The sequence below is a fragment of the Dryobates pubescens genome, chromosome 17, assembly GCF_014839835.1.
Source record: "Dryobates pubescens isolate bDryPub1 chromosome 17, bDryPub1.pri, whole genome shotgun sequence".
NCBI classification, from domain to species: Eukaryota; Metazoa; Chordata; class Aves; order Piciformes; family Picidae; genus Dryobates; species Dryobates pubescens.
Genome location: NC_071628.1, coordinates 10,882,785 through 10,903,709, shown reverse-complemented (window position 1 = coordinate 10,903,709; position 20,925 = coordinate 10,882,785). Strand labels below are relative to the sequence as shown.

Below are 20,925 nucleotides of genomic sequence, written 5' to 3'. Positions count from 1 at the left end.
GACAGAAAGGAAAATGTCACTCAGCACCTTTCTCTGTTTACTTTTTCCACTTAGTGCAGAGGGCAACAAAGGACAGAGACTCCTCCAAGAATCCCAATCTGTCTAGACACTGCTGTCAGTATTCTTCTGACAGCTGAGAGCAGCAAGTACCATCAGGGAACCTCCTCTCATGACACAAACTTATAAGCCAACCTGGCACAAACATTAACGCAATAACTGCTATTTGCAAAGATTAAACCCAAAGTGCTCTGCTGGAAACAGTCAAACTGCAGCTCATCAGAAGCACTGTAAACATGTTTAGAAGACCAGTTCTGCTCTATGTTGGCACCAGTGCAATTGGACCTTGCTGGCAGAAGTTCATCCCCCATAAATGAAACATTTCTGCCAGAAGTGGGACAGAATGATAGTCAACGTAGAGCTCTGTTCCACATGGTCCTCCTTTCCCCTCTCATGTTCAGGGGTATAAACTCTATGAGAAGGAAACAAGAATAACAGACTTGCCAGAAGAAGCCTTCACTTCAAACAGAAAAATGTCTTCCCCTGTACAATGTGCACATGGGGAGGAGGATGTCACTGCAGCATGGACACTGCTTACAGCTCTGCACTACAACAAATAGAGTCACTTTGACACTGTCAGAACCCTCACCCAGGAGGCCACCAGCCCTGCCACATCTTCAGTCAGAAATGGGTTTGGCCTTCTACAAACACAAAGAGATACATCTGAGAAGCACCAGTGATAGGCTGCCTTGAGAGCTGATGTGCAAGAGAATCAAGAGAAAACAGGGAAGGAAGGGGTCAGAGGCTGACACCACAGACACTGTCACGCAGGCAGGACTGGCTTTACCTGGGGTATGATCACATCTGCCAGGGCTTTAGAGAGTTTGAAGAGTTCAGCTGTGCCTTCCAGTTTCAGTGCACAGTTGTGCTGCACATCATACTTGATGCAGTCGTAGATGTCAGGGATCTTGCTGATGTCGTAGCGCCCATTCTTCATCCGGAAGTCGCGTTCCAGCTTGTTCCAGCGCTGCAGCATCAGCTCTAAAGTCTCACTGTGGTACAGCTGCAGGTCTGAACAGCAGAGGACACCAAACCACATTCACATCCTGACAGCTTCTGCATAGATTTCAAGTGACAGCAAAGACAGGCTTCTCTCAGCATAGAAGGGCTCTGCTTACTGTGCCCCCGGCAGCAGCCTTAGACTAGCAAAGCCACTGAACCTCTTGCACGGAGCTTTTACCTGCAGCTACTTCCAAAATACTTGAGAAAAGTAAAACTGCTTGCCTGTTGGCTTATGTCTGCTATAAACTGTGTGAAATGTCCCACAAATTCCTTTTTAAAACCTCTGCACTGTTATTAGGAAAGTTTTTAAAGAGGAGCAAATCAAAACTGAGAAACTTGCTGTTCATAGCCTTGAGCCTCCCTTCAGCAAACCCTTGGGAAAACCAGGCACAGCCCTCCAGGCTGCACTGCTGCTCCCCACCTTCACTCTAAACCCAAGATGCACACAGCATTTCCTTTATGCTGAAGCTCTCTCCAACAGTAGTGGGAAGCAGGAAAGAAGCCTTCCACATCATTAGCAGATACAGAATTTCACTTCAGAATTTCTTTGCTATGGACAAATGTAAACCAGTGGTGTTCAGGGGCTCTGAAGATGCAACAATAAATGAAACTGCTCCAGACCTTTTCCAGTTCTCACTCACCTGCAGATTTGGGGTCTTCCAGACGTTTTTTTATCTGGGAGGTGAGATTCTCAATCAGGGTGAACACCTGGTTACAGACCTCCACTGGATTCTGAATAAAAGTCATGGAGTTCAGCAGAGAAGCACTGCCTGTAGGTGCTAGCTGAGAGAAGACACCAGTAGAGATCAGTTAGTACCTTTACAAACTGGGAGCACAAGATGTCTTCCTTTTGCAGCTGTCCTGCTATCTGACCAGGTACAGAAGCTGTACTCCCAGCTAGGCTTAACAAGCTGGCCTGTTCCTAAGGGTAGTTAGGCTTGTTTTAAAAACTTCCTCAGGACCAAAGTCTGAGAGAACAAACAACTGCTCCTACCAGGTCAGATCTCCCTCCACCTGCAATATCCACTCTCATCTCATTTTGCTTCTGTGCTTGAGCAGAAGAGCTTCACAGAAGCCTTAAGCAGTTCCTTGGGGTGATAAATATATTCCTTAATGGTAATGGAGTTTTACCTTTTCATAATCCTCTTCAGAGAACTCAGCATCCCTCTGCATGATCTCATGCAGTCGTGCCTTCACTTTGTGTTGGCAGCTGCTAAGGGAATCGCTGTCACTGTCCAGGAGACCATTCATGTTGGCACTTTTCACCATTTGCACCAGGATGGGGGTCAGCTCTCCTTCCAGAGCCAGCAGACCCTAAGCAACACAGGACAAGATTTCAGCTATGTGCAACCCAAGCCAACACACATTTCTGGCAGTTTCATGGCCAGCCTTCAGCCATCTGGAGCAAAATCACAGCTGTCCTTGAAGGGCAGTTATAGAGCCACAGCACCTCCAGCCACCAGTGACCCTGACATGCCTCTGGAGCTATTGGAGGCAAAAGGCCAGTTCAGCCTGCAGCAGCCCCAGACCAGTCTAGGCAGTTGTTGAGTAGCCAACTCAGTTTGCTAAAAAACGTCAAGCCAGCAGAGGCTCTGAAGAACAGCTAAGTTCACCACAGGATTGCCCTTGGCTCAAGATTAAACTGCAGATGAAGCTGTCTTCTCCCCAGCCCCCACCCCACACTGCACCAAAAACATTTCACTCCCCTTTTAAATCCACAAGTCAAGGAATAACCCCTCTGGCTGGGCAGTCATCCAAGAAACACTCATTCTGTAGGCAATTAATACTCAGCAACAGGTTTGATGTGCTTTAACATCGAGTACCAGCAATACTCCATAAATAACTCCTTCTCCAGTCAGAGCCCCAACCAGGACAGGATTCTAAAGAAAACACCCATCTGCAGCTACACTGGGCTTCCAGGACCACCCCCCACACTTGCTAAAGAAAACACCCATCTGCAGCTACACTGGGCTTCCAGGACCACCCCCTACACTTGCTATTAGCATCATGTACCACCATCTTCCCAAGAGACATAGGGAAGCTCCTAGGACAGGTCCTTCCTCATTACCAGGGGTTTTCCTTTAGAACTGGCATATTTTAAGCTGAATGCAGTAAAACTAGCAGATGTCCAAAAGAGAAGAAGGACCTTTGCAAAAGCTGCTGCTGTCATCTGAACTCGTCCCTCATCTGAGGCGTAGATCTTGAGATCATGGCGGTAGGTGCTGTGCAGCCTGAGCAAGCCACAGCCAGGGAAGCCAGCATAATCACCTGGACAGAGAACAAAATCAGTATTCTGCAGAAACAGCGTCTGAGCAGGCTGCTTTGACAGCAAGCTTGCTGCAGTAACAAAGTTATGGAGAGAATTCATCACTTCCATAGCCAGCATTCAGGCTGCTCTGAAATAGACATGACGACCAGAAATCCGATTGGGGCTTTGCCTAACTGGGGAAATCTCATTCTGAGGGGGAAAAAACCTGAGCATTCCTGATGCTGCCCAAATTCTGCAGCAGTCCTCTCTGAACAGCCCATTATGGTTCTCTGAGCAGCCCATAATGGTTCTCTGAGCCTGAATACCTCTGGTGCAGAGTAAGCGTGAGCAGAAAACCCTGCCTCCTGCTGCTCATTCTCTGCAGGAGAGCAGCAGCTGCTGCCACCAAAAGAGCAGGAGCTACTGCTCAGCAGGGGGGGAATGCAAAGCACACACTCAGGAGCTACGATCACCTCACGGCACAAAATGCTGCCTTATTTATGGTCGCTGAGTCACCCACAGGAGTCACAGCAGTAATGGGAGACAGCAACTTGAGCAGCTCTTAAGTCTGACCCTCCACAGACAGTGCAGTGGTGACTAAGATGCTGCTGCCTGGAATCCCATGATGGTTTTGCACAGTTCCCAGTCACACTGCATGAGGAGATGGGAAAACTGCTCCCAGCTCTGAGCTCAGAACTCAGAGAAACAACCTGGTAGAGAAGGGCAGACACCAACCAGAAGCCAGCTGTGCACTGGAGAAGGCTGCCACATACCTGCTGCTACCCAGGACACTGCACTGCCCGGCAAGGTAAAGCCTCTCCCTCTCCATGAACGACCATGGGCAGCAGACCAAGTTCTGCTGTGAGCAGGAGGGCAACCACTCAGTCATGGAGCAGGTCAGCTAAGAAAAAGGGCTCAGCCCAGCCTGTTGGTCACTGCACTCTGCATCACCAAACCTCTGCTGACAGGTCTCTTCTCTCAGGTTGTGGCTCCCTATGCTCCAGTCTACTCCCTGTACTTCCACTGGAATTCCTTCTCCTGCACCCTGTCTTCTGATCTCCACAATCTCATGTCCAAGTGAGTGACTGATTCTCTTGGCTCTGGGTTCCAGAGATACACACCACCAGGAAGTTCTAACTCACTGTTCCCATCTTCAGGAATGACATACAAACCTTGTCATGAAGATCCTCTGCCCCCTACTGCTCCTCCTCCCTGAGGATTGGCAGTCTGGCTCTACTTGGCACCCCACAGTAACCAACACCATGTGTTCCCAGTTTTCTCACCTTTGGTAAAGTTCATTATCATGCTTGCTAAAAACATGCTCCTGAGATCACAAGGATCTGACCTCACCTCCCTCAGCCTGCTGGCAACACTCCTAATGCAGCCCAGGATATCACTTGCCTTCTTTGTGGCAAGGGCCCATTGCTGGCTCATGTTCAACTTGGTGCCCAGCAGGATCCTCAGGTCCTTTCCTGCAAAGCTGCTTTCCAGCCGGGTGGCCCCCAACATCTATTGGTGCAGGGGGTTGTTCCTCTCTAGCAGCAGCACTTTGCACTTCCCCTTGTTGAACATCATGAAGCTCCTCCCAGCTTGTTTCTCCAGCCTGTCTCAGTCCCTCTGGATGGCAGCACAACCCTCTGGCCTATCAGCCACTCCTCCCAGTTTTGTGTCATCTGCAAACTTGCCAAGGGTACACTCTGCCCCATCATCCAGACCATTAATGAAGACACTGAAGAGGATTTGACCCAGTTTTTAACCCTGGGATACACTGCTGGCTCCTGCCCTCTGACCAAACTGATCACCAGCTGCTTTGAATTCACCTCACTGGCTGCTCCTTCAGCCCTTCCTTCACCAGCTATGAGGATGGTACCAGAAGCAGTGTCACAAACCTTACTGAGGTCAAAAGTAGGCCATAGCCACTCTTCTCCCATTCTAAACAAGCCATTTACTTCACTGTACAAAGTTATCAGGCTGGTTAAGTATGACTTTCATTTGTGAATCCACACCAACTTTCCTGTCACTTTCCTGTCCTTCAGGTGCCCAGAAATGGCTTCCAGGATTAGCTGTTCCCCTCAAGGGTGCATCTCTCAGCTCATAGACTTCTCTATGTCCAGTTTTCTTAGGTATCCCCTGATTCAATCCTCTCCCACCAAGGGTAACACTTCCTTATTCCAGAAGGAAATCTTCTCCAATTCAATTTAAATTAGCTTAACTAATTTGAAATGTAATTAATTAAATGCAATTGATTAACCATACAAGTCCAAGATAACCAACACTGGTCTCATCAGACCAGTACAGCAGCAGTGTGTTTTTACTGACTCTTACTTGGGTGGAAAAGGCAACCTCAGCCTTTTTTGTCCCATTTTGGGTTCTTGTGTGCACCAAATGCTGTTTGGAGTCACAGAACTATGGGGGAGAACACATGGAGAAGTTACCTTCCTCTTCTCCTGTGTCAAGGCAGAGTTATTTGTGTTGCAAGACAGATTCTCTCTGCTCTCTACATCTCACCTACATTCCTTGTCAATCATACCTCGATTTTGAACTCTATTTGCCACATCAGAATCTATCTTATTAGAATGGCTTCTCTGCTTGGTGTGCTGGCATGCCAGCTGGAAGAATGCTCCTGCGCTCCAGGACACACTGAGGGTAACCACTGCAGCAGCCAGCTCAGGGATCTTTGGGTGCAAAACCCACTTGAGTTATTTATCCTTTCAGAAGAACAAACCCAGTAATGACCTCAGTCACCCAAGCTGCAGACAGCCCACAGCTGTCTGGGCATCCCTCCACTGGGCTGGGCAGCCTGGCACAGCCACAGGACAGGACTGGAGAACCATGGGCACATCTTACCTTGGCCCCCAGGGTACATGCAGCGAAAGGCTCGCCCCAGCTCTTCTGCCTGGACTCTTCCTGCTGGTGTCAGCTCTCCACCCCACTTAAGCACCAGGAGAAGGGATGGGGAAGGCTCTCTGCGAGCTTCTAGGAGACAAACAGGTACTCACTACATCAGATCTCAAAGCTGAGCTTGCAGGGGGAGAGGAAGGGAGGAAGAAGAGGTTGTCATCAGCACCTTGCAGAGCATTCTCAACACAAACCTGACCCAAAATCCCCAGGAGCCAAACCAACAAGTAGGAAATTAAGAGCCACTGCTTTCTGAAAGATGGCATTCATGAAATTGGAAGCAGAAGCCCTGTGGCACTATCTGGGCTACAGTGGTACACCACAGGCACACCACTCCAACCCTCCACGTGATGTGAGCAAAGATAAGACACGAGTTACTCATTCTACTTGCGTGTCCAGAGGCTTATATCTAGGCAGGATAGCTGCATGCACTCCTGAACACCAGACTTAAAGATCATGGCAGCAACACCAGGTTTCTTTACCTTCATCTTCACTTGCAGCTTTGGGATGTCCATGAGGCAGATAGGTCAGCTGAACCTTACGGTTAATGCCAGAAAAATGGCCATACCTGTCACAGGGAGAGGGCAGGAAAAAAAGCAGCTCCGCTCATCCTGTGCCCAGAGGTCCCCAAGCAGCTCACAGCAAAATCACAGCATGGGCAAGGGACTTCCTGCTGCAACATCTGTTGCCACCAACATTTTTGCCACTGCCTGTGACCCACCACACAACCCCAACCACATGATTCCCTCAAGGGAAAGCCACAGATCCACTCCCTTGCCTCCCCTCAGTGGGCAGCACGTCATGCCCTCATACCCACTCCAGAGCTTTAATCAGCAGTTAATGTCTATCTACATCTTTAACAAGGGAATTAATGAGATCATAGGAAAAGCCAGTCTGTCAGGAGCTCTGAGGAAAACCACTTCTCTAATGAGCAGAAAGAGCAGGGGAAGGAACCACACCCGCTGTGCTCCACAGACATGGCTGGGATGGGCACTGCCTGTGCATGCCAGAGCAAGCTGGAGTTCAGAGAAACCTTCTTGTGTTTCTAAGATGCCAACACCACCATGCTGTCTTTTATTTTGGCTGTGCAAAACCCAAGAGGACACAAACATCTTTTCATGTTTTCCAAGCTCCTTCTCGTTAAGCTTCTGGCACTAGAACAACCTTATTTAAAACCAGACTTGTTCCAAATTTATCCCTGAGCTTCATATCCGTGTGGTGCCTACAGCACTCCAGTTCTCTCCTGCAGCAAAAGAAGCTCAGCCTCCTCTCAAGTTGTTTAGCCCAAAACCAGAGCCCCTTGGAACAAGAACCAGCACTGGCTCTGGTGCCAAGGAGAAAACATTAAGAGCGTGGCACCTCTCATGTACAGCTGCCAACAGGAGGCAGAGCAGAGCCTGCCCTCTGCAGAGCCCACTGGCCAAGACATCAGCAGCACAGCTCGTTTCTCCATCACATGCTGACCTGCAGCTCCCAGGCAAGCCCATGGTGCCCCCAGATATGAGCCCTTACATCTCCAAGACGCTCTTCAGCTGCTCCAGTTTGGATTTCCTCTCCTCAATCTCACAGTCGCTGTGAGTTCCCAGGTCCACCACAAGCTGCCGTGCAATGTCCAGCACTTCCTGTTGGAAAGCAGGCAGCCTGAGGCATTCAGAAATTCACTGTACTCTTGCAAGGCCTCCAGATGGCTTCACTCAGCATCAGATCCATATAAATACGCATCTGTGGCATGTCATTTCATAAGACACAGCCCAGGCAGGACAAACTCTCACACTGCAGTTTGCTTCATCCCCACCCTGTAGTCCATCCATGTTCGAAGCCAAGCAGTTGTCTCCAGCTGCCCCACTCCCCAGCCCGGACCCATCTTTCACCAGAGGCACCCACCACAGATGGGGAAGTTGCATCAGGTAATCCCTATCTTACAGTCTACACATCAGCCAAGAACAGTTCCCATTCCACTGTGAAGCTGTCACCCAGCTGGGTGTGCACGAGGTGGGGAATGAGAAAGGGAGAGCTTGTGCCACAGACTGTTGCCCTTAGGAGGGCTTCCATCCTCCCAAAGAACTGCCTGGTGCTGGGATCTGTACCACCTCCACGTCCCACACAGTAACTGCAGATAGGCCTCCCCTCACCTGCAGCTGCTCTGGTTTCTTCAGCTTCAACTTCCCTGTCTTGTAGCCATCATATTTCTCAAATAACTCAAAGAACCTGAACAGACAACAAAGAACTTTGATTCACTTTCTGCTGTTTCAGTACTACAAGGACTGTCATCCCTACACATGCATTCACACTCCATTCTTCAGGGAGAACCAGCAGGCCCCCTGGCTCCTTCCTGTGCTTCAGAGATTCCAAAAAACACAGGTTTTTTCAGCCACAGGTACAAAAAGGAAGCAGCCACTAGCTTCCCACAGAGTGGGGCAGCCAGCAGACCGTCACTCTTTATTCCAGTGAAGGTGTCAGGATCTCCAGGATGGGGAAAGGGGCCTCCCTCATCTGGGTAGAAAGCTTTTGCTCAAACCAAACCAGGAAAAAGCACTGCCTGCCATGCACCCAGCCCTTCTGCTCCTCAGAGAATGAGTCTCCTCACTTCCCACCAGCACAGCATCTTACCGTGGATGCTTCACTTCCATCTTCATCTTCTGCTTTGGGGTGCGATCTCCGTGCCGAATGACTGCAATAACACAACGGAGCTCCATCCTGGGGAAACACAGGAGACACCTGACAAATGTGCCCCTACACTCCACAGTTGCCACCAGGAAGTAGTTTCTCCTTGTTCTTTCAGCTTCATCTTTTTGACAGCTGCTTTCCTCCCCCAGTGGCAAATCCTCTCCCAGACTAAACCAGGCACAGGTCAAAGGCTGCAGAAGCAGAATACAGCAAGCACCACCAGGTCATCTGGTTTCCCATCAAGGGAGAGGACCACAGTAACACGGTGTGACAAGCAGAATCACAATCTGCAGCAGAAAGGACCAGCCTGGATGTTACAGTATCGGCAGAAAGAGCATTCTGAATTGTGCCAAGCCGGTTTTGAGGCTCAGCTTGTGTAATGCTCATAAGAGTGCTTAGAAAGACCCAGGGAAAAATAGCTTGGTTCAGAAGAACGGTTCTGCAGCTGGAGTACTGTCCTCCAGCAACCAGTTGGAGCTGTAGAAAGATCCCACAGCAACCAGCCACTTGCAGGAACCAGTATTAGGCTGGCTGATTATAGAAGGGCTGCAGGAGTTTGCTTTTTCAGACACTTCAACTGTTTCTTACAGTATCTCAGAGCAAGGGGAGCTGGTTCCATCAGTCTCTTTGTCACAGAGTGTCACTGAAGCCAGCAGTCCTGTGGGCTGTGCAGTGTTTGTGTTTGCCAACCTTTTCCAAATGACCATGCAGTAAAGAAAGGATGAACACATCCTGTCCATCTAAAAGCACCTGCTCTGTTCACTTCATACAAGGTGTGCTGAGGGTCACAGAGGAATAAGCAGCATCCTGAGCAGTGAGGCAGTGACAGCCATGTACTAACCTGCATCCTGTGCTGATCAAGAATCTGGGTGTCCTGAAAGTCATGTGAGCAGTTCCAGTCATGCCCTTCATGACTGCTCATCTGCATTCACCCATCCTATGACTCATTTACCACCTACCACCCCTTTCCTGTGCAGGGCTAAGCCTTTTCACAGGCCTTTCAGGGTTGCAGCCAACACAGCAGCTGGAGCACTGATGGAGAACACCATTCTGCTGGGTGATGTCTGTCCCTCAGACAGGGTTTGCACTTTGTCCCTCATGTAGTTATCACCAGTAACCTTTTGAGAAGATGGCAGGTACTCACATGGTTCCTGAAGTGGTGGGGACAATGGGAATGTCTTCTGCCTCTGTTGGGATGGACCAGGGAATATGAAACTGGGGAGCCAGTTCCCGCATGATTATATTTCTGGAAGAAATCAGAATACAAAACTCATAAGAAATTCCATACTCTTGGAGCTCCAACTCTTCCTCAGTGGTCCAGCTCCAAGGTTTGAAGACAGAACCACTCCTCACCTTCCTCACAGAGACATCTACCACACCATGGGCTAGTTACGGCATTCCAAAGGGACAGCAGTTTTCCTCACATCACCAATACTTCAGTTAGGCTTAGCACCTTCTAAGATACATCCAGCTGCAGGCAGGAGCTCCAGAGGCTAGAAATAATTAACCTATTCCTCCCAGAGCTGAGCTTTCACCTGATGAACAGACGTCCCCACGTGACCCACCTGCAGACTTCGCTGCCACACTGATCAGGGCTCCACACTCATTTTACTCTACTATGAATTATCTCGCTCTCAAAACTTGGATTTTACATACCCAAGGATTTTGGCACAGTCATCATAATACTTCATAGAATTCTTCACAAAGCTGAAGCCGTTGACATCACAGACGAATGAGTGGCCGTTTGCCCGCAGCAGGTCGAAGCCACACACGGTTTGCTGCATGAGAAAGCAGAGGAGACAGGACTGGAGAGGCTGTGATGGGAGTGCAGCAAGGGCCAGCAGCTGCCTGGCCAAGCAGGGCACACGCTGCCCAGCACAGCTCCACCAGTGCTGCAGCTGTCCTCCATGCCTTCCCCAAGAGCCCTGCACAAGTGTGAAAATGCAGCCACCAGCCAGCAGTAACAGGAACCTTTACAACCTCTCAGCTGGATCAAAGGTCCAACCCATGAGCCTTCAGATTAACCCACCCCCCTACTTCCCAGAGTACCATAGGCTTAAGACAGAACAGCTCCTGGCTCTCCTGCTCTTGCCTCTAAAACCAACCCTTCTGAATGAGGCTGACAAGCACAGACAGTGGTACAGTCAGAAACATCTATCACTGCGTGGAAAAGGGCATAAGGCAGAGCAAGGCCACAGCTCTGCCAGCACAACTGCATGGACTGTGGATTGCAGCAAGGGCAGGAACAAGCAGCCAAGTGCTGAACATGTCATACAATTAAACTATACACACACTCACTCTACTGACCTGTAAAAGAGAAGACAAATGTGCACCGAAGCCAGATCAAAACCAAATAAAAGCTCAAACCCCAGAACCAGAAGATGATGAAGTTTCCACACAAACACAGCCAGGAAATGGCAAAGCCAGGATGAGTGCAGGCCAAGCGGATACAGTATGATCCAAATCTGCTATCAAATGCTCAGATGTATGTTGGACATCAGCCACCTGCCAGCACAGAGGACATTTGCTGCCTTCCCAATCACTGCTGACCAGCAGGACCAGCTGCACCCAGCCACCAGAGATGTAACTGGTATCAGGGATGAGAGAGACACTGCCCCAGAGACAGAACTCAAGCTGTTAACAGAGACTCGGGTCAGGTATTAGTGGACAGAGAACACAGACCTTAAAGGCTACACAGACTTTCCGGGCAACCAGCTTCTCCATGGCAGTCAGCATGACCGGGTAGCGGATCTCCTTCCCCTCGCTGTCCCGTTCCACCTTCCCATCCAGCGCCGGCGACTTGCGAGCCTCCGCGTGGGCATAGTCTGGCCCCACAGTGTACACCTGAGAAAGAGTTCCACACCATATAAGCACCTCAATGAGCTTCAGCTTCCAGAAGGTGTTTTCACTACAGACACAGAGAGAAGATTAGAAAGCCTCAAGCATTCCTCCTGTTACAACCTACAGAACACCCACTTCCCGCTTTGGGATCCAGGCCACACAGCCAGCACCTCACAGCTTAAACACTACAGAATCTATGTAAGACTGAGCAGGACTGCCCACCTTTCAGCTGCCCCAGGCCTGAAGAAGGGAAGAGCTCTTCCAGGCTTCTTCTTACCTTCACATCAGTGCCATCTGTAGGCATAAACTCCTCGTAAATGTAGGAGCCAGTCTTCCTCACGCTGCTCTCTGGAGAGTACACGCTGCTCCGGCTGCCAATCTGGAGGTACAAAATAAACACCTCAGGAAGGAGCACCAGGCTGCTCTCCTCAGAAGGAAGAGCAAAAGGCCTGCTTCATCTCACATGCAGAGAATTAGGGGAACACCTCCCAGAACCCCCAGCTATTGCAGCACTCTTCTTTATGGAGGACAAAAGTGGCCCAAAACCACAGACAGTAGGTACATCCTTTTCCAGGCTTTGGAGAGGGGAAGAGTTATTACAGACCATTAGACTGACTCCAGTCACTACAAGGACATGGAACAAAAAACAGGGGATAAAACCTAGAAAGTAAAGAGCCTAGCTAATGAGCAAATGATAATAAATGATGGCAGGGGATAATCAGACCAATTAAGTTCCTTCTAGGACAGCTGACTGATGCTATGTACAGAGGATGAAGTCATTTTCATTTTTAGCAAGGCTTTGGATACAACCTCCAGTGACCTGCCTGCCTGTTAACTAAGGAAACAATCATTTAAGATCATTAATGGCAGATGTGCAACTGGAAAAAATGCTGCCCAACTACTAGCTGTTTGCAGGCAAAGCAGAGGAGGTGAGTAAGGGCAGTTGCTCTGTGGAATCTGGGGATAAATACTGCACTCATCACATCTGCAGGCTACACTCATCTGAGAAGGGCAACAATCATGTCAGAGGACAGAAAAACAAGGGGTTTGTTTTTTTTAAATCACCTTGATAAATTGAGAAAGTGATCTGGGAAAAAACAGCAGTTTGGTGAGGGGCAGAGTTCTCCATGGCTGCTAGGCAGCACACAGGCCAGAGTCGAGGAAGGCAAAGGCAGTACTACTAAAATCTGTCCTTCTGCAACTCCCAGTTAGATGGGTTGAACTGCAAGTTCTAAGAAGACCTAGATTTCCCCACACAAAACCTTCCTAACCTCTTCCTTCAGGCTCCCTCCTGAAGCCACAGATCTGTTGGTTCCAACACCAGAACTGGAGCCCCTTACCTTTCGGAAGAGGCGCTGGCTGCCCCCACCTGCAGAGGTTGGGTAGTAGATATACACATTATGGTCTTCAGCACTGACTGGCTTCTCCACAAATGGCTTTGGGAAAACAGCTCCATTTACCTCCACATGGTCCTCTCCTTCCACTAAGTTGCACTCTGAAGACAAAGAACAGCAGCAGCATGTTAGGAAAGGGTGGACAGCAGAGCTGAAGTTCTTCAGCCCTGGCCCATCAGCCAGATCTTGCTGTTGAGATCCTGGTTTGCAAAAAGCCACAGACTCATAAGCCAGGCCTCTCCAAGCTGATTATAAGCAGCTGCTCTCTGCAGAGTATTTTACACAGCACAGCATGTGAAAATGGCTCTCAGCAGAGCCTGGACACTGACCTTCTGGTCTGTCAGGGTCTCGATTGAGCACAGCATAGCGAGGCAAGTCTATTCCCTCTTCTTGAAGGATTCGATACACTTCACGCCTGGAGAGAACAAACAGAAGAGTCTAGAAGGTCCCCAGCACATACCAAGGGAAAGGCTTCACTCCCACCAATGAGGAACAAACTCAGATGAACACATAAAAGTCTTCTTGTCTTGATCATGGTAGTCTCATTCTATGAGAGCTCTTCCACTTCTTACTTCATCTGGCCATTCCTAACAAGACATTTGTACTGGAAAATTAAACATGCCAAGTCTCAGAGAAATAGATATTCCTCTCTATGTTTTGGAGAAAGAAGCCCTAAAAGCCACCCCTAAAGGCCCTTTCCTCCCCATCTCACTCATTTGCTTGTGGCCAGGAAGACAAAGTTTACCTGGCATGCTGAGAAGAGGAAGCAGACAAAGGTGGATGACAGACACCTACCTGTCCTGGATATAATACTGCATGTCAAGGTCATTGATCAGGAATGGCTTGCACAGCTTGGCATAAGCAACAGCTTTGTCCAGAGGGAACCCTGAAATGGGGTGAGGGGAAGAATGAGTGGAAGATCTCAAGTCAAGGTGTCAAGTAGGCTAAGGCCAGCCACAGGCTCTTTACCTTTGGAGTGGAAGGATATCAGGCAGTCACAAGAGGGCCAGTTCTCCACTGGTTCGTTCAGGATCACATCTTCCCCCATGATCACCACAGTGATGTACTCAAACTTGCACAGGCGCTCCAGAATCTGTGTCATGGGCTTTGACTTGGACTTTTTGGTCATGGCACAGATTCCAACCACGATCTGCCTTTCAGGTGGCTAAGGAAAGACAGAAATCAGCCTAGTATATGGTCAGCCCAGTACTGAATTTAAGCTGTAACAGCATAGAAATGCAGCAGTGCAGGACAAATGAGGGATTTTCCTCCAGCCAAGCACACAGTTCTTACTAGACTCAAACCCACACACACTCCCAGCTCCCACTACAGTCCCTGAGGGACATGATAACGAGCAACCCAAACCTACCATGTCTTTGCCAGGTGGTAGGGTGTTTCCTTCTTATAGTGGGCACTAATGCTATGGTTAGAAATAAGTGTCTGGCACCTGAACAAGGAGCAGGGACTGGAATGCCACATCACATCCTCTGGCCTGTAACCCACCAAGACAGTTAGTGGACTTAGGCAGACTCAGAGAAGAGCTGCAAATGTTTTGTAGGGGAAAAAAAAAAAAAAACAGTCCAGGAACTCAGTTTGTCTTATCTGAGAGAAAATGAAGGGGAGATTACAACAGCAAGTAACTGGGAGTAGAAGAGAAACAGTACCCAGTGCCCTTCCATGTATCTGATAAAGGTACAAGAGCCAGTGGGATGAAGCTGAGTATCTCAAGAGAGAAGATCTGCATTTACTAAGCATTGGCTAAGTTCTGTGGTGGAGTTTCTGTCACTGTCTAGAAATCCCAGACTGACTGTTTTCCTGACAGATTAATTCTGGCCCAAGCAAGATTAAATGAGTATCACCTGAGGACTGTGAGTTACCCATCACAAACCACTGTGGCTTCAAACTGCAAGCTGAGACTTTAGCAGTTACTGCATGGACTTGCAAAGCCAGGATTCCACAGCAACAAGAGCTTCTAGAAGTGAAAGGGTTTCCAAATCCCTTTCCACACCTGAAAAATAGCTCCTCACTAAGCACCAAGGCACACATAACTCTGTGGGTTTGAAGGAAGCCCATGTGTACTCTTAGGTCAATAACCCTCTTGCAGTGGAGACTCAGGGTATAGAGGGAAGGGAAACAACCACTGCAGTGGTATATGGTGCCAGGAGCAACATCCCTGCAGCATCCAGCTCCCACATGTTGAAGAGCAAACCTAATCCCTAATATAACACTGAATAGAGGCCAAAAGCAGTCAGAGCTGGAGACCTTTCTGCATCCTCTTGCTGGAGATTAGAGAAAAGGAGAAATGCTTCCTTTCTGCAGACACACTGTTGCCCTTTTCACAGTTCCTAGAGTTTTCCTCACCAATTTCCCTGATGAAGCAGGAAGGCTTACAGGAGTGTCAGGGTAAATTGCTGGGACAAAGAAACCCACTGCTGTTCTTGAAAAAGAAAGCAGAGACGTGAGGGCTGACCGCAGCAGGAGGCAGCAAGCACAGCAGCATGACAATGCAATCACCCTGTCAGAAATGACACTGCCCTCCCCGTGGCTGTGCCACACAGCCTGCTGCCACGTCTCCTGAAGTCCTGACTGCCTGTGGCTGCAGCAGCAACCCCACAAACCCTGGCAGAGAACCAGGAATTCTGCACAGATGGTCCAACCCAGACCACCGGGATCTCCTTACCGACTCCTCCTCTTCATCATCTTCAAAGAAATCCGTTTCGTCTGTCTTCATGTTTGATCCCAGAAAGTCTGTCTCATCATCCCTGGAACCAACAACAAACCTGGGAGTGGAGTTCTCTCCCTCAGTGGAGGTCGTCAGGGACGACATTGCAGCTCCGGTGGCCAACCATCCCGCTCTGGAATCACAGCGTGCAAAAAGGGATGGAGAAGGTCAGAAGCGGGGTGAGCAGGCAGTGCTGGCGAGGGCAGGGACTGGCATGAGTCAGCCCAGGGACCTACTGCCCAGCACAGAAAGAAGGAGCTGAAGGAGACCCTCAGGGTGAAAGAGGATCTGGGGTTCAGGATCATTTCAGATAGGCAGCTCCAGTGTGCAATTAGCCCCTCTGCACTGGCTGGGAAAGGGACAGTGCCACCACTTGCGCTGAAATCAAGGAAGCCTTACAATGATGCATGCTCCAAGCTGCTGTCTAAATCATGCACAGGGACAGTGTCGCAGGCCCTTGCAGACTCATACACCAAATGACATCAACGGAGACTCCAGAAGTTAGAATGAAGTTTAGGACCGTGACAGGGACTTTCCAATTGCCAATTTTCATCCTTTCAGCTCAAGCAGACCTACAGTAACAGAGAGAGATCAGTTTGAGAGGAGCAAGAGATAGTGGGAAGGGGAAAAGGGAAGAAGTGACAAACACTGGCAGGGAAAAGAAGGCACAGAGGAAGCATCAGCAACAGTTTGGGTTGCAGGACAGGGTTCCTGGGTTTGCAGGCTGGCTCTGACTCACTGTGTGACCACAGAAGCTGATTACTGGGATTGAAGCTATGCTGTATAAACACCAGGAGTGTGATACCTGCAATAGCAGCTCCATCAGCTGCAGGAGTGACAATGTGAACACACAGCACGCATGACCTGCACACACCAAGGACACAGCTGTTCACCTCTGACCATAGCTGCACCCAGATAAATGCCAAGGGGTTGCCCTTTACCATGCTCTCCCCAGCTATGAAGCGGTGATAAGCATTCCCCTCGTGTAAGTGCAACCTTGAGAAGAGGACACTTTGAACACCTCAGGTTATTAAGTACTTCCTAAAAATGCACATGAGACATTCTCCACTGCCGCTTCTCATGCTCGCACATGATTGCCAGCGTTCCCCAGGCTGAATTACTGCATTTCCTCCCCTTTTGAGCATGTTTTTCCTCACACCATAGCAGACCATACAGCTCTCAGCCTGCACTCTGGAGCAGAGCAAGCACACCCAGATGCAACCAGCCTGCTGCTAGCATGGCAGCACAGCAGGCAAGAGTCCCTCGCCGGGAATAGCAGCAGGAGACTTGAGCACCGTGGGAGGGGGCAAAAGAAACAAACACACAGAGCAATCCAGTCACTTGTGAAATCCCCTGGGAAGTAAGGATAATAATGAAGCCTGGCTCCCCACAGGAAGGCTGTGCATGCTCCCAGAGAGGACAGAAGATGTGACAGTGCTCAAAGAAAGCGCTGGGACAAGGTCCTGCAGCTGCATTGCCAGGCATTGGCTCGACAGAAACCCCCAGGTAATCTCCACTGCCAGATCTTCTGGGAGACCCAACACCAACCCACAGAAACCAGAGGTGGCACAGCCAGACTGGACTTCACACCCCCACACCAAGGACCATCTTCTGCACCCAAATGCCAGCTCCCACTGGTCCCTGCCAGTGCCCCCAGCCCAGCACTGCCTGCTCCCACACCACCCTGGAGGCACAGGGCACAGAGCAGTGTCCCCACCAGCAAGAGTCACAGTCGTCACTCACCATCAGTGCCCCCTAGGAGCAACAGTGCTGGCAGAGACCAGGCTACAGAGGCATTTCACTGTGGGCTCCGTAGAGCCTAGGCTATTTCCACAGGAGACCAGGAGCAGGATTCCTGAAACACTCAGGAACCATTTTCATTCCTGTGCCCTGCTGTCTCAGCACACCAGAGCAGAACAAGACCTCAGCAAGTACCCTGTCAGCTGGATGGCTGAGGATTTAATGAGGTAAACCATGCAAGAAGAGGAGGAGGGTTGTTTTCTCCAATCCCTTACTCTCCCCTCCCTCCTGGAATAAAAGAGATCAAGCTGCAGGAAAACCTTTGCCCTATGAACTAAGAAAGCAATGAGTTCTCTACATTCCTGCTCCTATCCCAGAAAAAAGCCTCTGCCTGGCTTGTAGCTATTTCCAGAGCTGACAGCCACTGATGCATCAGGCATTCTTCAGTATTGACAGGGAAAGTCTCGTGATCTCAGGCTGTTTCTAGTGTGGGGAACAGAAGAGGGTATAACCAAAACCTTTGTCAAGTTTCTCTTGAAAGTAGATTCTTTATCTGGCTAGATTTACACCAAGAGAGACTACAGACTCTTGATGAACCTTTAGCTACAGGCTTAACTAAGGCATCTAAAACTCAGGCAGACCCTTAAGGGAAACAGGCAAGTGGAGCTCTTTGCTGGTATCAAAGGCAAAATAACACAGGGTCTGCCACCACACTCAACCAGTGCTGGGCAATCAAAGAGTTTATGTGCCAGGAGGGTGGCAGCTTCTCTCAAACATGGCACCAGAAAGGTTCAGCCCACACCATCATTGCACCCATTTTTCCTTCAAACTGGGAGCTATGAGAGGTGCTGACAGTACATGATGCTGATGGTTCTGTACCCTTCTCATTGCCTCCCAAGCTACCTGCTTCTAGAGGTCATAGGTTCAGACTGGTTCCCACTTGCTGAGAGTGCTACAGGTCTCAGCTTCTACTAATCTCAGTGCTGAGTTACTGCTGCTGGCTGTATTGTTCAAGACAGACAAAAGCCTTAATAGAGCTCTGGCATATACACAGAAAAGGTAAAGATTGTTCTGCCTTTGAGTATGAAATATCCAGACTTGCCAGATGCAGGAGGAAGTGCACCTCAGCCACTACAGATACGGGTGTTCTTGAACTCTCTTCCAGGAAGGGCACCTGTGATTTGTCCCACAATCAAGGGTTGCCACAATCACCCAACAGCTATCAGAAGCTGCTGACACACAACCTAAAACTGAGATGCAGACCTTGCCTCTGAGTGTCCCGGGACTAATTCAGCTCCCTAGACTACCTCATGTTAGTGTCAACAAAGGAGACAGTAAGATGTTTTCTGGTTCCTCAGCAGATCACTCTGGTGCTGCTCACAGAGGACAGAAACCTAGAAGTACCAAAAATTTCAGAGAAGAAAGTGTGGTCAAGTCTTGTGTTAACTTTTTAACTACTAAAACAGTGGGTTTGGATATGGGGTTTTGTCTCATTTTGATTTTTAACCAAAGCCTGTTACAGCTGCAGATGCACAATTTGAAAGTGCAGTCCCTGCAGAAGACTGAAGGACAAGGATAGCAGTAATCAAACCTCCTGGTGACAGCAGCCACAGGCAGTAGAAGAGGCAGCTCTGGGAGTGGAGACCTGCGAGTGCACCCTGAGGAGCACTAGGAAGGAGGTCCAAGGGTGACAGGTACCACTGCACCAGGCCACAGGGACTAATCAGCCCAAAGCCCCACAGCCTGACTGGTGCCAGGCCAGGTATCTGCAGGACTGTAGATGCTGTAACTACTAAAAACACACACAGCTGGCTGTTTAAAACACCAATGCTGGCATTGCCTTGTTGAACTACCTCAAACTGCTGTGGGCACTAAACACAAACCACCAGTCCAATGAAACAAAATACCCCAACCCTGAAGGTTCAGGCCTTGATCAGTGAAGCACCTTTGCACGCATGGCCAATGAAGGACCTGTGCCCAAGGCGCTCCTCTGTCACGAGGGCTGTTTGCATTAAGGTTAATTACACACTTAGAACCAGGGGGTGAAAGCTGTACTCTTATCATAGACACCTAATTGCCTCAAAAGAAAAAGCACACCTACTGCAGAGTTAATAATTAAAAGCTGTTTGTAGCTGTTGCGCCGGGGAAAGCTCTCCACGCTCTGTTAGCACTCAAGTTCACTGTGTTCACAGCCGGGATGCGGAAGCCAGGCTCCCAAGCTTACAGCTCTGCCTCATCCAGCCACACCTGTATCTCCAAATCCATCACCACCCCAGGCTCTGGCTGAGCACCCCAATGCTGGGAGCATCTCCTGCCTCCTGCAGGAGCTCCCCTGCCAGACAAAGCCGTAAATTGGGTAAAACCTCTTGGCTGGTAACCTTTACATCTGAGCAAGGGCTTTGATGCTCACACAGCAACTGTCACGGTTCTTGCCTTAGGAGATTGTTTGTAACGAGATTCTTTTAAATGAGATTTATGAGATTGTGAAGTGTGAAACTTCCCATCCCCAGCACCTGAGGCTGGGGCTGTTAAATAAAATTTATTAACGACGAGCGGCTGCCTCTACCTTGCCCTCACTCGCCGGGGGCTACACGAAAACAAATCCCCCGAAGGTTTCCGGGGCTGGCGGGATTGCAGTCCCTGCTCTGGGGGCAGATACCGGGGCTCGGTAGAGCCAAGCCCAGAACCCGTGCCGAGGGGTGCACCGGCGCCTACACAGACGTGCTCATGCCGGACCGCAGCCCACAGGAGGGGCTGGCAGAACCGCTCTACCGTGGCAGAGCCCGCTTCGCACAGCTGCCGGCCTGGCCCGCTCCTCCACCGCGCCCCGTGCCGGGGGGCAGGCCGCGCCTCGGAAGCCGAGCGCCCCGAGCCCGAGAGAACCGGAATGGTTGGCGCGAAGCAGGCGGCCCGGGCCGGCCGGGGCAGCCCCGCGCAGGGGCGCCAGGCTGTGTCGCGGCTGCCGCTGCCGCCTGCCCGGCGCCCCCCGACAGTTGCCGACGAGACGGGCCCAGCAGCGGCGTGTCTGGCTGCACAACCCCCACGTCCCTTTCCTTGGCCAGCGCCGCCGAGCCCCCGCCCCGTGCCGGCCCAGCCCCAGGCCCGGACCCGACACACCGGGGATGCCCCGGCACCCCGCCGGCGGCAGCAGGGGGCGCCACGCCGGCCGCCGCCATTTCCCTCCGCTCACCTGCGGCCTTCGAGCGCACCCTGCGCTGCCAGCGCGGCGACTGGCCAATCACGACATGTTGACGGCCGGTGCCAGCCAATCGACGGGGAGGGAGGCGGGCGCGGAGGGCCCGAGGTGGGTGCAGCGTAGCGGCCCCTGGCGGCAGCGGGGAGTGGTGCTGTTTGGC

General features: G+C 50.3%; 2 protein-coding genes across 8 annotated transcripts in view; one reads left to right on the top strand and one right to left on the bottom strand.

Annotated features, from left to right (window-relative positions):
- The window catches only part of PPIP5K1 (diphosphoinositol pentakisphosphate kinase 1), a 45,859-nt gene extending 25,037 nt beyond the window's left edge, over positions 1 to 20,822 (bottom strand). For 4 of the 7 annotated variants that reach the window (XM_054169257.1, XM_054169262.1, XM_054169261.1 and 1 more), the window contains exons 1-19: positions 20,760 to 20,822; positions 15,788 to 16,401; positions 14,077 to 14,272; positions 13,903 to 13,993; positions 13,437 to 13,522; positions 13,054 to 13,208; positions 11,991 to 12,092; positions 11,555 to 11,716; positions 10,529 to 10,650; positions 10,017 to 10,118; positions 8,816 to 8,902; positions 8,338 to 8,413; positions 7,718 to 7,827; positions 6,688 to 6,773; positions 6,155 to 6,283; positions 3,206 to 3,327; positions 2,191 to 2,373; positions 1,701 to 1,842; positions 845 to 1,068 (exon numbers count right to left, since the gene is read on the bottom strand). In XM_054169257.1, the coding sequence (XP_054025232.1) occupies positions 845 to 1,068; positions 1,701 to 1,842; positions 2,191 to 2,373; positions 3,206 to 3,327; positions 6,155 to 6,283; positions 6,688 to 6,773; positions 7,718 to 7,827; positions 8,338 to 8,413; positions 8,816 to 8,902; positions 10,017 to 10,118; positions 10,529 to 10,650; positions 11,555 to 11,716; positions 11,991 to 12,092; positions 13,054 to 13,208; positions 13,437 to 13,522; positions 13,903 to 13,993; positions 14,077 to 14,272; positions 15,788 to 15,934 (2,322 nt within the window). In that variant the 5' untranslated portion in view covers positions 15,935 to 16,401; positions 20,760 to 20,822. Of the gene's footprint in view, positions 1 to 844; positions 1,069 to 1,700; positions 1,843 to 2,190; positions 2,374 to 3,205; positions 3,328 to 6,154; positions 6,284 to 6,687; positions 6,774 to 7,717; positions 7,828 to 8,337; positions 8,414 to 8,815; positions 8,903 to 10,016; positions 10,119 to 10,528; positions 10,651 to 11,554; positions 11,717 to 11,990; positions 12,093 to 13,053; positions 13,209 to 13,436; positions 13,523 to 13,902; positions 13,994 to 14,076; positions 14,273 to 15,787; positions 16,402 to 20,759 lie in introns of those variants that run through there. The other 3 variants (XM_054169258.1, XM_054169259.1, XM_054169264.1) reach the window with 3 other exon arrangements.
- On the top strand, positions 20,297 to 20,821 carry LOC128898044 (translation initiation factor IF-2-like). The gene has a single exon (XM_054169218.1). It carries the CDS (start codon positions 20,297 to 20,299, stop codon positions 20,819 to 20,821), a length of 525 nt encoding a protein of 174 aa, XP_054025193.1.
- Positions 20,823 to 20,925: the final 103 nt, after the last annotated feature.

Bases quoted from the DNA above. Each gene is read 5' to 3' on its own strand.
- LOC128898044 (XM_054169218.1), top strand. From the start codon at position 20,297: ATGCCGGACCGCAGCCCACAGGAGGGGCTGGCAGAACCGCTCTACCGT.